The sequence below is a fragment of the Engraulis encrasicolus genome, chromosome 3, assembly GCF_034702125.1.
Source record: "Engraulis encrasicolus isolate BLACKSEA-1 chromosome 3, IST_EnEncr_1.0, whole genome shotgun sequence".
Taxonomy (NCBI): Eukaryota; Metazoa; Chordata; class Actinopteri; order Clupeiformes; family Engraulidae; genus Engraulis; species Engraulis encrasicolus.
The window spans coordinates 19,891,371-19,908,599 of record NC_085859.1 but is presented as its reverse complement, the minus strand read 5'-3'; the positions used below and the strand labels follow the sequence as shown (position 1 = coordinate 19,908,599).

The following is a 17,229-nucleotide window of genomic DNA, read 5'->3' as shown; positions in this document are numbered from 1 at the left end:
TACTACCAACCAAGGGACCCATAGTGATCATTCATGTGCCAACACATGATGCTTTAAAGGAACACTGTGCAGGAAATGGTAAAGAAAGGTACTGCAACTATGCTGCTCCCTATTGCCAAATTTCATCTTTACATGAAAGTATACTAAGTAATAAACAAATATTTTCTAGTATGGTCCAATTACAGTCATTTTTGCAGCCAAAAATGGCTATTTTAGGAAATTCAAAATGGCAGACCCTGGAGAAGATCCCCCTTTTCATGTATGAAAAGCGCAATTGTTCCAGTCATAATGAATACTTCGAATTTGATGGTGGTGGTAAATATTCATGAAAAATTTAACATTAGTGAGTGGGCAGCATGAATTCTGGAAATAAACAACTAAAAATCTCACACAGTGTCCCTTTAAGAAAAACGATAAATAAATGTTGCAGGACAGCAGGGTTTGAATGAATCACAGGTGAGCATCCTGCCGTACACGTGGGACAATGTACATAGTTACACATTCACATTAAATGGCAAAGCATTGTCATCATCATCAAGGTTCATCATCATGTTGGTTTCCATTGCCTTGTTAGTTCACGCCATTTCATTACAGGATATTAATGTATGTATGTCCTCATTTTGACCAGCTCTGTGATGGGATGTGATGTGCCTGACTGTGCGACCTCTGCATAGTCCTGTATGGAGTTGCTGATCTAGACGGTCGGTGTCATTGATACAAACACTGTGCAGTGCAGTGTACGATGAGTATGTCAGCAGAACGGTTCAATGCTCTAATGCTGTGTGTGTGTGTGTGTGTGTGCGCATGTGTGCTTGTTTGTGTGTGTGCGTGCGTATGTGTGTGTGTGTGTGCGTGCGTGTGTGTGTGTGTGTGCGTGTGCGTGCGTGTGCGTGTGTGTCTCTGCAGGCTTCTGCATGTTTGTGCTGAGCCTGGTGAAGAAGCATTATCGGCTGCAGTTCTACATGGTAAGTGGAACCTTCTGCTGCTGCTGCATTATTGATGGGCCTCAGAAGCAAGCGCAGACACGGGCACACACACCAACAGGCATACACACACACACACACACACACACACACACACACACACACACACACACACACACACACACACACACACACACACACACACACACACACACACACACACACACACACACACACACACACACACACACACACACTGTCACTCTCTCTCTCTCTCTCTTTCTCTCTCACGGTCACACACACACCTACACGTAAATACATACTCACTCTGGCATATGTGCAGAAACGCAGGCACGCACACATTCATCCGTACACATTCATACTCGCACACACACACAGGCTGTTCTGTACGTACACACGCACACGCACATGCTCATGGTCATTCTCAGACACACAAACCCTCAGGCAAAAGTACAGCCACACAGATACAGTATACAATACACATATACTTGCGCCCCCATAGGCACATACATTATATACGCACACACTCAGCCCCCACGCACACACGTCCACTCATAGCTGAAGTTTGGCTTCAGCCCAGGAGCTGCAGACTTGCCACTATGCAGTGCAGGCTATCTCTGAGGACTCTTAACTAGGACACACACACACACACACACACACACACACACACACACACACACACACACACACACACACACACACACACACACACACACACACACACACACACACACAGACACAGTACACGCTTTCAGCATGCTGGTGGCAGAAATTGCAGCCGCTTCATAGTTTTTACAAGCTCGTACACACTGAAATTGGATCTTAATCATACAGTAATGTGTTGCGTTACTCTATAAACCTGTCAGGCAGAGGCACACACATTAAACACTCCAACTGACATTAACATGCAGCCACATACTCACAGTAATACCCACCATTTTACACAGATAAACAACCTGCAGTACTTGTCGCCTTTATTGTCAGTTTCTTTTCATGCGCTGGTCATACATAGAATTGAAATTACGTTTCTTACTTTCCCATGTAGACATAGTCAGACTTTAGGTGTGGACAATAGACAATTAGACATAGCATATTATCCATAGCACTTTTTCCCCATTGCCTTGTTAGTTCACTTTATTTCTTTTCAATGCCCACCATTTTACACCGTGTTGTTCAGTGACTACCATACCGACACATGATAGCACTGCGGTGTGTGCAAATACAACGGCATGTGTGAGTCATAGCTCTCGAGGAAGCAAAGGTCTTAGACACCATTTTTCTCTCCCTTGCTGTGTCCTTTTAGCAGGTTTTGTCTTCTCTCACCGCTGTTCTTTCAAACTTGATTTGGTGTAACCACATTGTCAGGACAGAAAATGGTCTTTGACTGTGTGTATGGTATGGTGTGTGCGTTGTAATGAAAATTCTGTATGTGTGTATTATTGAATTTCGAATGAAGGATTTTTCAAATTTTTGCCTTTGTGGCACTCTGTTTCTTCTCCCTTTTTGTCTTTTCTCACCCCTTGTTCTTTCCCTCCTTCCTTCTTTCTCTCCGACAGTTTGGCTGGACTCACGTCACCCTCCTGATTGTGGTCACCCAGTCCCACCTCATCATCCACAACCTCTTCGAGGGAATGATCTGGTAAATGGACATTAAAGTGCCGTTCATACTGGTCTTCTCACCACGACACATCTCATAGACTTGGTTGACGAAATGCATTGTGGGGTCCGTTGGTTTTATTGCCTCTGATTGAGGTGGACCCATTCACCAGTCAGACCGTGCAACATGATGTCACAGGATTCTTTGACATGAACATTGGACCATTGTGACACAAAATCTGTGGCAGTTTCATGGATTTTGCCAGAATTCCATGATAAGGTCATGGAAATGCTTTCCTTTATGGGCCCATGGAAGTGCTTTCTCTAAGCTTATATTCCCTTTGCTCAATGTTCCCACAGTCTTATGTTCCAACTTGTGTTCTTTTTTATATTTCAAAGATATTTCTCAAACCTTTCTTACTCACAGGTTAGGGTTAGGGATTGTTTTGGTCTGGACACAGCTGATACTGCTAGCATTCTTTCGTTTAGTACAAGAACTTGGTAGCCAATGAACCAAATGGAACAGGTATTTCTCAAAAACATTTCTTTACATAGGTTAGGGTTAGGTATTGTTTTGGTCTGGGCACAACATAAATTGCTTTACCATTCTTTTGTTTAGTAATATAATTTGTCATCAATCGACTGGAACAAATAGGCAATTCCACCACCAGTTTGTCAATTCTCCAATGATCGAGCATATAGAAAGCATGAGTGCATCACGGAAAACACCTCTGTGACCCTAAAATTTGAATTTTGGCAAAATCCATGAAACTTGAAAAGAAGGAAGGTCCGCACACTGTTGCTGCTCCAGGTTTATTAACACAACGTTTCGACCATGCAGTCTGGTCTCCGTCAGGTGTATGTGAAGTACATACACAGTCACATACACCTGACGAAGACCAGACTGCATGGTCGAAACGTTGTGTTAATAAACCTGGAACAGCAACAGTGTGTGGACCTTCCTTCTTTTCATGTTTAATCGTGCTTAAGTCCGGCACCTGTCTAATCTGGATGTGCGCGCTCTCCAAAACGCTACTGAAAATCCATGAAACTGCCACAGATTTCATGCCCCAAGAATCAGTGTCCATTTCATGGAATTCTGTGAGATCAGGCTGGACTGCATGTTCACGAAAACACAACTCCCATTTCGCCATACACACCCTCCGTGAACTGTCAACAGAGGCTATCAGTCTAAATGTAGAGTAATACTGTACATCCTGTCTGTCTAGTCTGCATGTCCGGTTGGGTCTGTATTTGCATAGATTCTGTATTGACACATCTCACGAGGAACAGCTGTAGTCCAAAGCAAACTTTCACGCATGTTGACATTGGGCATAGTACAAATATGCAAACATGTGCTGGTTGTTTAAAACCATCTGTTAGCCATTTTGACAGTGTTTGAGTTCCTTGAATTTTTAATAAGGCTACAGCTTATTTATGGAAATGGTTTGAGTGGTGAAGCTTTTTTTTTTTACTCTTATTATAACAAAATAATAGTTTTAGTGTTTTGTGCAGTCATGTGGATGAGTTGTCCTTTTTCTTCTCTATAAACCCTCTACCTCCTGCTCCTCTTCCTCCTCCTCCTCTTCCTCTTCCTCTTCCTCCTCCTCCTCCTCCTCCTCCTCCTCCAGGTTCATCGTGCCCATCTCCTGTGTCATCTGCAATGACATCATGGCCTACATGTTTGGCTTCTTCTTCGGACGTACTCCGCTTATCAAGGTTAGCGGAACAGCTTGCACCACATCTGTGGTGGCTCAACAGAGTTAGACCAAAGATATTAGATTATAACCCCTCTCATCAACCAGACTGATGGCTCTGCACTTAGCAGCCATGATGTTTTACAGAATCTAGCCTTTGGTTTTATCAGGTGAAAGAAGACTGTTGACTCATGGTGCGCACACTCTCTCCCCCTCTCTCCTTCGCCCCCTCTTTCTCTTCCTTCTCTCTCTGTATCTGTCTCTCTCTCTCTCTCTCTCTCTCTCTCTCTCTCTCTCTCTCTTTCTCTCTCTCTTTCTCTCTCTCATTCACTCTCTCTCTCTCGCTTGCTTTATCTCTCTCTTCATCTCTCTCTCTCTCTCTCTCTCTCTCTCTCTCTCTCTCTCTCTCTCTCTCTCTCGTCCACACAGCTGTCTCCTAAGAAGACGTGGGAGGGCTTCATCGGCGGCTTCTTTGCCACAGTTGTGTTTGGGATCTTGGTAAGCAGCAGCAGCAACAGCAGCCTGAAATCCTGACATCACACTATTGCTGATACGGATACTCTGACCCTCATTTCCACACGGCACTGGCTATTATCATTTACTCCACTTGCTCGCAATGCCCACCCATTGTAGGGTGGTGAAAATCAGTGAAGAGCAAATTTTGATAGTGTTCAGGCATCATGTGATTCGATATCATACTAGGTGAGCTTTGTTTGTGAAAGAAGAAAACATAGGGCAATACTGACATTATTTCATAGGAAAACCTGGTCAGTGCCGAGATCGTGTCAATAGAGTTTGCGTAGAGGTGTCCAAAAAGATGAATCCTGCTTTTTCTCTTAAAGAAACATTTTGCTAGTTTCATCCTAATCTTGCACTTCAAGGTCTATCAAATCGTATTTCAAAAAGTAGCTCAACTGAGTGTCGCCTAAGTTGTTTTTGGAGCTTCTCTGTGTTTGCTTCAGACCAGTGGGCTAGATAAAAATGTAGGGCACAGCTCAGTTTGCTGTGACTAGAGATTTAAAGGTGCATATTGATGTCAGGCGCTAGTTCCAAACAGCAGGGGATGGGATGTTTATGTGTCATTTGAAACTGGAATAACATCTCATGCTGTGCTAGGTTTTAGTCTGAGTATATCATCGACAAGCAGCAAATCCATTTAGGTTTCACACATATGCCACAATCCCAACATGGTTCTTGGTATGAACTAGAAATGGAAACTTCCACCTAATAAACCAAATCATTAGTTCTGTCAGATCCACTCTAGTCAAGAATGAGACGGGAAACGGAGATATATTTCAGAAGCTTTATTTCTGAATGCATACATTTGTGTTTGGGGGTATGGTTCTGTTCGGAGGAAGTTCCCTGGCTTCTCCATTAGCTCCATGGAAGCCAATGCAGGGAACAGCAGCATCCTCAGGTGGTGTGCCTTCCATTTAGCTGGAAAGGCGAAATACCTCCTAGAACAGAGCAAGCAACAACAACAATATGACATTGTTTGACAATGATTAGTCTGGTGGAGCAAAACAAGCAGCAAAAAGCAATGACAGGAAAACAAATTCGGTAGTTTAAATAAAGCGCGCCAAATGTCAGCATCCAATTAGCAAGTAGCAACTGATTAACCAAAGCGCAGCTGATTAGTGGGGAGTTGTATGGGTTGGGTCGGCGTCAGCCAGTAGGCAAAAGTTGACTACGTGGTCTGCCAGAACTTACGCAGGTTGCTCGATTTCTTATTGAAATTGGTGCGTGGGCTGTTGACACCATTTTTTTTAAAGGTGCGCCGTGCAATTTTTTAATAGTTTATTTTGAGTATTCATGCTGCCCATTCATAAATGTTACCTTTTTCATGAATACTTACCACCACCACCAAATTCTAAGTATTCATTATGACTGGGAAAATGGCACTTTCCATACATGAAAAGGGGATCTTCTCCATGGTCCGCCGTTTTGAATTTCCCAAAATAGACGTTTTAGCTGCAAAACTTTGGTTATATACTAGTGAATATTGATGTATTATTTAGTGAATATTCATGAAAAGATCAAATTTGGTAATAGGCAGCACAGTTTCAATGAGCAGCATAGTTGCAGTACCAGTGGCGGCTGGTAGTCTGTCAAACAGGGGAGGCTGTTCAATTACAATATGTCCAGAACGCAAAAAAAAAAAAGGGGGGGGGGCAATTTTGACACACATCTTGGTCCTGTCACATATGGCCTGCCCTCCCACACTGAAGGACTCTTGTTGAAACAAATTTGTTAATCATTAATCATTATCCCCCTTGTAGCCTATTCATAGGGAAATGTTTTTATTATTATTATTATTCATTAGGCCTACCTCCGCCACATAATGATGTGATTGAGTTTGCCTTCGTTGTCTTTGTTCATTACTGGGTGCACGGCTTAACAGCACAGTAGGAAAGGACTCGCCACTCACGGGACTTGGCAGTTAACCAGTTGATCAGACACCACGAAAGCTCAAAAGAAAAGTTTGTTCTTCCCTACCTTTTTCACCAAGTCAATATTAGGCAGTGCTCTGCTCTGCTCCTTGATATTCATTTTCTCCTCATAAGGACGACTGGAATTCGCCAGAATTTAATCCACAATGCTTGGCATTTCATTTTGCATAGCTCTCTAGCTTTCTTGCAAGCTAGCAATAACGAAAAGTAGGCAACCTCAACTTTTGAATTGGGAGATTAAAAAGGATAAGGACGTGCCACTATTAAGACTTTATTCGCAACACTAGGTTTACAAGAATATGTACACAAAACTGGAGTACAACGCAATGAATAGCTTCCCTACTGGTTATCACGACGAAACTTCTCAGTCAAATTAATAACATATCCGCATTTCGAAATGAAATCAACTACTGTAGCCTACTGACACGGGGTTCACCCAATCACAAGTCGGAGCTCCAGTCTCCGGTCCCTCCCCCCTCCTCTCTCTTCTCCATTCACTCCCAGTGAGGCTCAGTCTCAAAATTAAAAAAATTTCACGGCAATAGCCAATGACCGTTTAGCATTTTGCCATTGAAAAAGCGCACAATCCCACATGCCATTGAAGTCCATTGAGACTCGACTCGCTTGCGTTGTCATGAGCGGAAAAAAAAACTCGTACGAGCTTCGGGATCTTATTACAGATTGGTTTAATCTCTAAGTTGAGCACATGCATCTATGGAGCTGGGTCTGAAATAGCAATGATATTAAGTCGTGTAAAGCATTAGTTTACATACTATTTCTCCGTGATTTTGGACAGGAGGCGGCGCCTCCCTTGTACTCAAAGAGGAATCGCCTCTGTGCAGTACCCATTCTGGCCACATTCTACACAGTAGTGCACTTTTACAGAAAAGACAAACACAATACTTAGTGACATACTGTAGAAGGAATGTATTTTTCATCAGACTTTTATCTTTTTCTGGCCTTTAGCTCTCCTACGTGATGGCAGGCTACAGCTACTTTGTGTGCCCGGTGGAGTTCAATAATGACTCCAACAGCTTCACAGTGGACTGCGAGCCCTCTGAGCTTTTCCAGCTGCAGGACTACACCCTGCCCACCGTCCTGGAGACCCTCACCGGCTGGGTGAGTCGCGTCAGAGATTCTTTAAGTATATAGAGATATGCCAATGTAATAGGTTGCTATGGGCACCTAACATGAACAGGTTCCGGTCTGCCTAAAGGGGCGTGTCATAATACTCCTAGCATTGAATAGAACAGTCCTTAGGTCTGCCTAAAGGTGGATTCCCCTTGCCTGATTATCATAGACTTGCAATCGCCGAAGGTGTTGCATCACTAGGAGGGCGCAGCCTGGCTAGATTTCCCCCCATCCCCCTTGGAATTGTAGAACCCAGAAACAATGAGCCAATGGAACCTCTCTCTCTCTCTACTCTCTCTGGTCGCGTTCATGGCCTTTTTGTGCCCTTATTGAGAGAATTAGCCAGGAAGAGACGGGGAGAGAGAAATGGGGGAAGGGATGGGAAAGGACCCAGGTCAGATTCGACCTGGGTGTCCCCATAGTGCCCTGTGTCCCCATTATGGTCGCAGGCCTTAGTGTGCTCTGCCACAGGACCCCCAGGGCGAGTGTGTTTTTAACCTTGTTATTGTATCTCGGCATACGATTATCTGCTCGCATGTTAGATATATTTTTTGCAATCACCGATTGACATGAAGCCTGACTTGACCTTGTTTTATGAAAAATAAAATGGTCTTTTAAAGAGTTTTACTGTCAAGTGCTGTGTTAAGCTTTGTGTATGTTGCTATTATTTACTGTAGATACAGCTCTCTGTAGACTTCCTATTATCCATGTCGGAGCTGTTTTGACATATGCCAAAGATGTAAGATCAAGTGTTATGGAAATATTCTGCTGTACAAAGGCAAAGTGTAGCAACTACGTAACTTGTCAAAATTGAGTTTAGACTGAAAATGGGCTTCATTCTACCTGCTTCGTCTTGTGTCTATGCCTTGTGGTTCAAATATGTGCCATTTTAGAGATATTGCTTTGTCAAATTTGCAGTAACTGCAGTATCTAACCTAATACCAAGATACCTTGAGGCCTTTTTCACAGTTTCAATGATGGCATTGTTACTGCACTTTGCCTTTTTAGGGAATAGGGTTTTCACCTTACACAGACTTTTGAGTTTTAAAACATGCTCTCGAAGACTGTGATGTTAGGAAGCTTCAGGAGGTTTGTTCATTGAGACTCAACATCTGTTCTCATGTATTCCCTTCTATTCCCAGTACAAGTTTGTAATTTCTGTTACCGACCCTAATATGCAGCCCAAAGCCATTTCCTAGTTCAATACATGTACGAAACTGACCTGGCCTCCTCTTGTCCCTCTGCAGTCGACGGTGCGTATGTACCCCTTCCAGATCCACACCATCGCCCTGTCCACCTTCGCCTCGGTCATGGGCCCCTTCGGCGGATTCTTCGCCAGCGGCTTCAAGAGGGCCTTCAAGATCAAGGTGCGTCAGAAAGATGGGTTTGCTCAGGGTGCCTCAGTCATGGGATGAGGATTGAAAGAGCACTGGTTAATTACTCCACCCACCAACCTGGCAGGTCGGGAGTCTACCGGCAATTTTTGGGCTACTAGTCTGACGCCCTAACCACTTACTCATGACTGCCTAATGGTGGCCAATGGTTTTTTTTATGCTTTTTATTTATGGTATTTTTTTATACAGGCAAGACCAATACAAAAACAAACAAAAAGAAAAATGATGTGGAGGTCAGGAGAATATCACAATCAATATGGCGGCCAATGTTGCTAAAGGACCGGTCAGGCATGTTTGTCAGACAGATGGAAAGTTTTTATGCAGCATACAATGCAGTGTAGGTTGGGCCAGACTCGTAATGACAGAATGTAGAATGTAGATTATCTTAAAGTGATGACCATTGGGCATTGAGTATGTGTGCTGCTTTCTGGCCATTGCAGATAATAGGTGTTCATAGATACCTGTGATACCTTGAGGAGATGGGTTACATCTAGAAATTATCTTAATGGTGACTGATGCGCACAACAAACTAGATGACTGAGAGGATCCATCCATCCAGAGGTTCATAGAAGGTTAGCCCTGTGAAGACCCTGTAGTTAAACATCTCGTCTTGTGTTTATTTTAATTTTTTAAACTATCGTAGGAAACCTTCTCCATCATCAAGGAAACCGGTTACCAAATACACTAGCTCTTTTCTCCAACAACAAATTCTCCCACAACAGCACCAGCTCCTGCAGAAGTCCAGAATGTTTTCTTTTTCCTCCCTTGCCTTCTCCTCCTTACCTCACTGCAAGAACATGTCCCCTTAATTCAATCTCAGTCCCACTCTTAAGTCATCTTCTCCACTTAGGCCAAGCCATGAGAACACGAGTCCTGTGTGTGCACACAGGGGTTTTTTTGCCTTTGATTCGATCAGTCAGAGAGGGGAGGGTGTAACGTAACGTGATTACCGTTGTCCTGGGAGTCAACTAACATGTCTGTAGCTTTGGGTCCTCCGGTTAGGACAGTGATTCTCAAACTTGTTCAGACCAAGGACCATTTTGTCCCCCCAAAAATGTTCAGGGACCACCTGTCAACTGAATTGACAGTTGACGGGTGCTATTTCGATACTAATTTTGATGCAGATCACTTTTTATTCACATTTACAACCCTGTCTTATTGTGGTGAAAATATGACTCCAGACACGTTTGGCTTTGTAATAATGTTACAAATACAGCCTTTTTCTAACTTGTCTTGTAAAAGTAGAAATCCCTTTGCGGACCACCTGAGCTCTGTCGCGGACCACCAGTGGGCCCCGGACCACACTTTGAGAATCACTGGGTTAGGGGAATGAAGCTCCAGCTGCTCCACGTTACCTGGGCTCTCCTCTTGTGCTTGTTTCTATTTGTTTCTCAGAAGTCATCCGAGGGGCTGCCCCCAACTCTATTAATATCTCGGAGAAATACTGTTCCAGTTAGCAGTCTCACGGAGCCTGTGCGTGCGTGCGTGCGTGCGTGCGTGCGTGCGTGCGTGCGTGCGTGCGTGCGTGCGTGCGTGCGTGTGTGTGTGTGCGTGTGTGTGTGTGCGTTTGTCTGTGTGCACATCTATCTGCTTGTATGTCTTGTGTTGTGTTTGTCTGTCTGTCCATATCTCATTACTGTAACCAACTGTGCTGGACCACCTGTCTCTGCTGGCCACGTGTGACCTTCTCTGCCCTCTGTTTGACCCTCTTGTGGGCAGTTCCACAGAAAAATAACTTATGGTCACATACTTAGCACCAATAATAATGCAGTAGCACTTATGTGGTGTGTAGTCAAGAAGATTAGATGACAATTTAGAACTAGCATAAAAAGTATAGCATTATAATAGTAGTGTTATTGTGATGATGATAATAATAATATTAATAATATTGTGTTGTGTATAGCATGTGTATAGTTATGTGTATAGCACAAGTGCTACAAGACATGCAGCTTAATTTGCAATTTTTGGATTAACAATGGCAATAAAAAAGGTAAGTGGTTAAGTGAACCAGTTAAATAGTGTTGTACTTGCTGATGTTTTGTCACACGCAGGACTTTGCCAACACCATTCCCGGCCACGGCGGCATCATGGACCGCTTCGACTGCCAGTACCTGATGGCCACCTTTGTCAACGTCTACATCGCCAGCTTCATCAGGTATGGCTATTGGCTACTACTGCAACACAGCACTGGAATACTTACACAGGGAATGCAGAGAAAGAATTGAAAGACAAACAAACAATAACAAATGAACAGAAGGAAAGAAAGAAAGAAAGAAAGAAAGAAAGAGAGAAAGAATGGAAAGAAAAAACACACAGGACAGAAAGGGGAGGGGATAAATGTGTGATAAATACACTGCATATATCCATAATCAGTGATGGGCAACCTGGATTCAGAACTTTATAATTCAGTGCCACATATTCCAAATGACCTGGTTTTACCTGTCAAATCCAACCAGGTGATTGGCTGGTTGAATGATCACCTGGTTGAATTCGGACAGGAAAGAACCAGGTCGTTTGGAATTATATGTGGTATCACATATCACATTATAATCCTGTTTACTGTCTGTGTTTCCTGCCCTCCAGAGGGCCCAACCCCACCAAGGTGATCCAGCAGCTCCTGGCCCTGCGTCTGGACCAGCAGCTGCAGATCTTCAACTCCATGAAGACCCACCTGATCGAGAAAGGGCTGCTGCCCGCGGCTGAGGAGTAGGTGGCGACCACGGCACCAGGCACACAGCCTCCAGCCTCCAGCCTCCATCCTCCATCCTCCATCTCCTCCCCCATCTGCCTTGGTAGGGATGGAGAATGGAGGTCCTGCTTCCTTCACCTACACCTCCACCTCCTCCCCCATCTGCCTTGGTAAGGATGGAGGGGGAGGTTGGAGGATGGAGGCCCAGCCTCCTCCACCTTCACCTTTTTCTGCCTCGCTAGCAGAGGTGTCAAAAGCCCAGTTCAAAAGTAGCCATTCAAAAACCCTGCCATAGTTTCTTTCCAGCACAGTTGACATCACTAAGTACATAACTGGACTTGCCTAGTTTGTGGCAGGGTTTTTTATAACTTTCCGAACCAAGTATTGACACCTCTGCTCAGTAGCAATGGAGGAGGAGGAGGAGGAGGAGGAGGAGGAAGGAGAGAGGGATTGAGACTGGAGGAGGAGAGGAGGGAAGGAGGATGGAGGAGGCTATCCAGGGCTTGGATGGTGGACATGATGGTCGTAGTGGCGGTGGTGGCGGTGGTGGTGGTGGTGATGAGACAAGAGTATGAACAAAGATCAAGGAGAGAGCGAGGGGAAGATGAGTTCGACCAACATTATTACCCTCATCATACCCTCCAAACAAAACCACCCACCACTTAACTAAAAGCTTTGGGTCATTCCGCGTGTGTATGTGTGAGCGAGTGAGAGCTTTTGTGTGTATATGTGCGTGAGTGAGAGGTTTTTCGTGTGTGCGAGACTGTGTGTGAATGAATGGCTGTCATGTTGTGCTGCCATTTTTGAATGTCTCCATAGCCAGTGTTTGTTTGTTTGTTTATTTGTTTCAACTCGTCAGTGTTTCTTTCTTTTTTTGTTGCTCTCCAGTCACTGTATATTTTCTGTGTCACTGTTTTTCTCCTGTGTTGTCAGGTAGAGAGCACCATGTATAGCCCTGCAGTGCACAGAAACACTCATTTTCTTGAAATTCAGCTGTACATTTCCACGTGTATACAGCACAATACTATATATTTAGTATATATTACTATACTTCTATAATGTTGCGCCTAACATGTGAAGTTACATGTTTTAATTGGTTTGTTTTCTTTTTTATTTTAATGCACTGCTCCACGAGGTCACACTGTCACAGCCTGCCCCTTTTATGTTTTATGTGCTTTCTGTGCCATTTTTGTTTCCTTTTATGTGTAACGGTTTGGTCAGACATTTCTTAGAATGCAGTATTCAGGTGTGTTTTGGTATTTAAGTGGTCAAAGTTAACAATCAGGGTCCTTCATTCGGCCTGTCCTTTCTTGGTTTTCTTCGTATCTGTATTTTTCACTCTCTGTTTCTCTCATGCCGTTTCTGAGAGTTTGAGGATATGAGGTATTGGAGGCATGCGGCAGAGCAGTTCTGTTGGCATGGCAGCCATGTGCAGTCCAGCACTGTGTAGTCACACACACACACACACACACACACACGCACACGCACACGCACACGCACACGCACACACACACAGAAGATGGTGCCATACGGAGTGTAGACTGGCAAGTGGGAGGGGAGTGTAGCAGACCAGTGTCACTACTGTTACACTGCTTGTCATTACAGTTACAGACAGTTACAGTGATTGTTACTGCTGTTGGTGCTTGTCACTACTGATACAGTTCTTGTTTCCTGTGTCATGAAGGCCAACTCCAACTGAGGTCAACCACACTCTGTGCTGTATAGTGGTGGTGTAGCTAGCATATAGAGCACACTGAACTGACTGTGTCTGGCTGAGATTGTGTTAAATGGGTCACTCTCGCCCAAACGTCATCAGGGCTGTCAGTGGTTGGAGAGGGTGGGGGGAAAGTTAAGAGTCCAGCTCTGTTGCTAAATTGCTGATGCTTTTGCTGGTTTGCTCTGTAGGTACGGCAGCAATGACCACATGGAAGAGCTTGAAAGTTTCCAGTCATGTATCGGAGCTTGAAAGTGAAGAGAGGTGTGAGAGATGTGTGTTTGGTTGCATAGTTGTGTTGACCTTGTACACAGGCCCACAGGTCTGCACACTCAGGCTAGAGGCGTGTCCAGGCTACAGCTTTGGCTAGGTCTCTGGCTTGAGTTACATAGGCCTTTGCTTGTCCCATAGTTGGTAAACTTGTCATTTCATTCGTATTTATTCACACTTCTTACTGAGCCATTCAAAAAAAAAAAAGAAATGGAACAGCAATGGACAGTGTGTCGTTTCAAATGTTTTGTTTACAATAGGTTTCTTAAGTTGATGGGTTGAATTTTGTGTTTCAAAATTACAGATAGCTAACAAAACAGTACTACAGACTACCTAATATATACCTATTTATATATATGGGGGAAATGGAGAGAGGAAATGTACAGTGTTGATAATGAGTTGTGCTTAATTTTGGCAGTGAATCAGTGTGTGCTTCAGCTTGTGTAGCCTATTAGCTGTACAGTCTTTTGCCGTGATTGCTGTGTTAGCTAAAGTGAGCTAAAACCTAAGCTGTTTGTTTCTGTCGCCAATATGTCAATCCTCCTTTTGTTATGATTTCTTGAAGGGACCATCTTCCAACCCAAACCAAACTAATCCAAACCAGCCCACTGAAAGAAAACCTCAGATAGCCGAAATGTGCGTCAGAAGCATCCCAGGGTCAGTCAGGGATTCTTTAAGTATATAGAGATATGCCAACATAGGTTTCTATGGGCACCTAACATGACCAGGTTCCGATCTGCCTAAAGGGGCGTGTCATAATGCTCCTAGCATTGAATAGAACAGTCCTCAGGTAGAACCCGGAAACAATGGGCCAATGGAACCTCTCTCTTATCTACTCTCTCTGGGTCACTCACATACACATTCACCTGCCTCTGTAGGACTCTCACTGTGACCACCCAGTGTCATGTGTTTAAAGGGACAATGGCCTCAACGGGAAGCCTTTAAAAGGTGAACCTTTTGTTGAAGAGAATAGGCCAAATCATCCCCATACTGATATTCACTGCCATATTACTGGGGTTCAGCTAATTTGTACTAAAATGTTAGTATGAATACTCACTGCCATAATGTTACATAACGAAGTGCTTACTGCACTGTACAGTAAGTGTGTTGTCGGTCATACAGTAGATCTTTAAAAGTACATTCAGTCAGCACTGCCCCATCTTACTTCAGCAACGTTTAAACACACTTTTTTGTAGAATACACGTTTTTATGAGACTTGTTGAGTTTCATTAGATGCTTTTTAATCGTGCTTACTAATTTTGGTGGTTAGGCCTATCTGTCAAAAGGTCATGTGTAGTTTGCATTGGAAGTTACAGTTGCAAAAGTTACAACAGTTACATCCACACACTGTAGGCAATGTTTTGACAAATTGAGAAAGGAATTGCTAAAATAAAGAAAAAAACAATGCTTAATCTGCTCGATCGTGTCCCCAAAAACTGAACATGGCTTTCATGACCATGGCTTCATATTCTTGTTACACGAGGAGGTCATGTATCTTCATCGAAGTGGTGGTTCTCACCAGCTGTGATGTTGAAAGCTGGCCTGGCCTCATCGTACTTAGGCCACAGGTTACTCCCTGTGTCTGGTGTGTTTCTTGTTATTGCTTTGTTGAGTAATTCTTTTGCACTGGTATGATGATGACTTATTCATCTTCCCCTCACAAACGCAGCAAGCCATAACATTTGTTTCCCCTTCCCCAAGTGATTTAGTATGTTCAAGATTGACTCTGCCAAATAATCCCAAAACAGAGATCAAACAATTTGACATTTCATATTATGTGTATTCAGTTGACCTCTTGTTTTTGGTTGTTGTGGTTTAGGAACCAGTAAAGGAAGGATCATTATTAACTAGCGTTCCCTTCTCTTCACCGCCACAGTGCTGTATAAATACGTTTAATACACAGAGTATTATTTCACCCAGAACTGCTTATTGAACTGACTGGTCTGACTCCATTTCTGCTATATTGTGATAACATGAAAAAAATCTATCAAGTGTTTCTTACTATTATTTCGATCTGGTTATTGAGTTGTCATTGTCGTGGTCTGTTTCTTGTTTTTGTTTGTAAACCTTTAAATGTTGTGAGGAAATCAACATCTTACCTGTGATTATATTAAATGGGTTTTTAACTATAATGGTGCAAAGTATTTTTTTTTTTGTGGTTCGGTTATGGGCAATTATGTTGCTGTCCTCATTTAATTGTGCAAAATTTTATAGCAAATTATATGACGCATACTATACAGAAAATATTTATGTACATGTATAGAGTTATTGCTTTTCTGTCTGTTGGTTATACATTTCTCAGTTGATTGTTTTTGTGTTTTGCTTTGCAAGTCTGTGCTATAGCCTACGCCATATTTGTCAAAGTGTTACGCTGTAGCAAGGCCAGGGATTCATTAGAGTAGAACTGTTGTGGTTTTCAAGTTTTCAATACTTCAAAAAAAGTCACTGATGGCGGGAAACGATGTGTTGCTACCTGGATGCAATATTTTGAATTGACTTTGGTGGTGTACCTATTGTGGCCACTAGAGGTCGATAGCAACCGTACATCCAGGGAGATGCGGGCAGCTTGCAGCAGCACCACCATCATGGAGACTTGATGTGCATGTCAATCTTTGTCCAGCCTTCATTTCCTGTGGCTTCTGTGTTGCCCTGGGGTGTGAAGAAAACCATACCCTGCTGTCAATGTGTGGAATGTCAATCTGCGTTTTGGGTGGTTTCTCCCATTTAATGTCTGACCTTTGAAGTTTTTGTAAGATATTTAACAAAAACATTAGTAGGCAGTGACATCAGGCCTAGCACTACAAGGCTGGAGGCCGCAGGAAAGGTCGGGAGGGTATAGAAAGACGTGCACACCTGATTTGGTGGGTTGGGGCCCCTGCAGATGGAGCTATGATTATGGACACATCACCCATTCAGGCCTTGTGTAGACAACACTATAGTCCTCTGCTTGCTGCTGCAGCTGCTACTTCTTACTTCGTACAGTGTGTGCACACACCTGAGTATTTAACCCGCCAGGTATTGCTTCTCTTCCAGGAGATATCTCATCATGCCTTCTCTATTGTCTGTTTTGAGTTGGGTATGACCTGTTGACTTCATGAATCACGATTGCGCTTTTTTTGCTCAAATATTATTGTTAATGTTATTATTGCAATTATTATTACCGGTATTATGCATTGTGTTACCTGTGCTTTCCCCTCTTTGTTTTTCATTCAACTGCCATTAAAAGTAAAGCAAAAATGTGTTTCAATGTCCTTGTCATTTTTTTCTTCTTCCCCTTCCTCTATGAACTGTATAGAGTTCCTTTTTTCCCCTCTGCTTAAATAGGACTCATGATTTTTTTTGAT

General features: G+C 43.3%; 1 protein-coding gene across 2 annotated transcripts in view; it reads left to right on the top strand.

Annotated features, from left to right (window-relative positions):
• The window catches only part of cds2 (CDP-diacylglycerol synthase (phosphatidate cytidylyltransferase) 2), a 41,167-nt gene extending 26,611 nt beyond the window's left edge, over positions 1 to 14,556 (top strand). For both annotated transcript variants that reach the window (XM_063194935.1, XM_063194936.1), the window contains exons 6-13: positions 907 to 965; positions 2,501 to 2,583; positions 4,172 to 4,259; positions 4,667 to 4,735; positions 7,654 to 7,806; positions 9,066 to 9,185; positions 11,264 to 11,367; positions 11,796 to 14,556. In XM_063194935.1, the coding sequence (XP_063051005.1) occupies positions 907 to 965; positions 2,501 to 2,583; positions 4,172 to 4,259; positions 4,667 to 4,735; positions 7,654 to 7,806; positions 9,066 to 9,185; positions 11,264 to 11,367; positions 11,796 to 11,922 (803 nt within the window). In that variant the 3' untranslated portion in view covers positions 11,923 to 14,556. The remainder of the gene's footprint in view (positions 1 to 906; positions 966 to 2,500; positions 2,584 to 4,171; positions 4,260 to 4,666; positions 4,736 to 7,653; positions 7,807 to 9,065; positions 9,186 to 11,263; positions 11,368 to 11,795) is intronic.
• Positions 14,557 to 17,229: the final 2,673 nt, after the last annotated feature.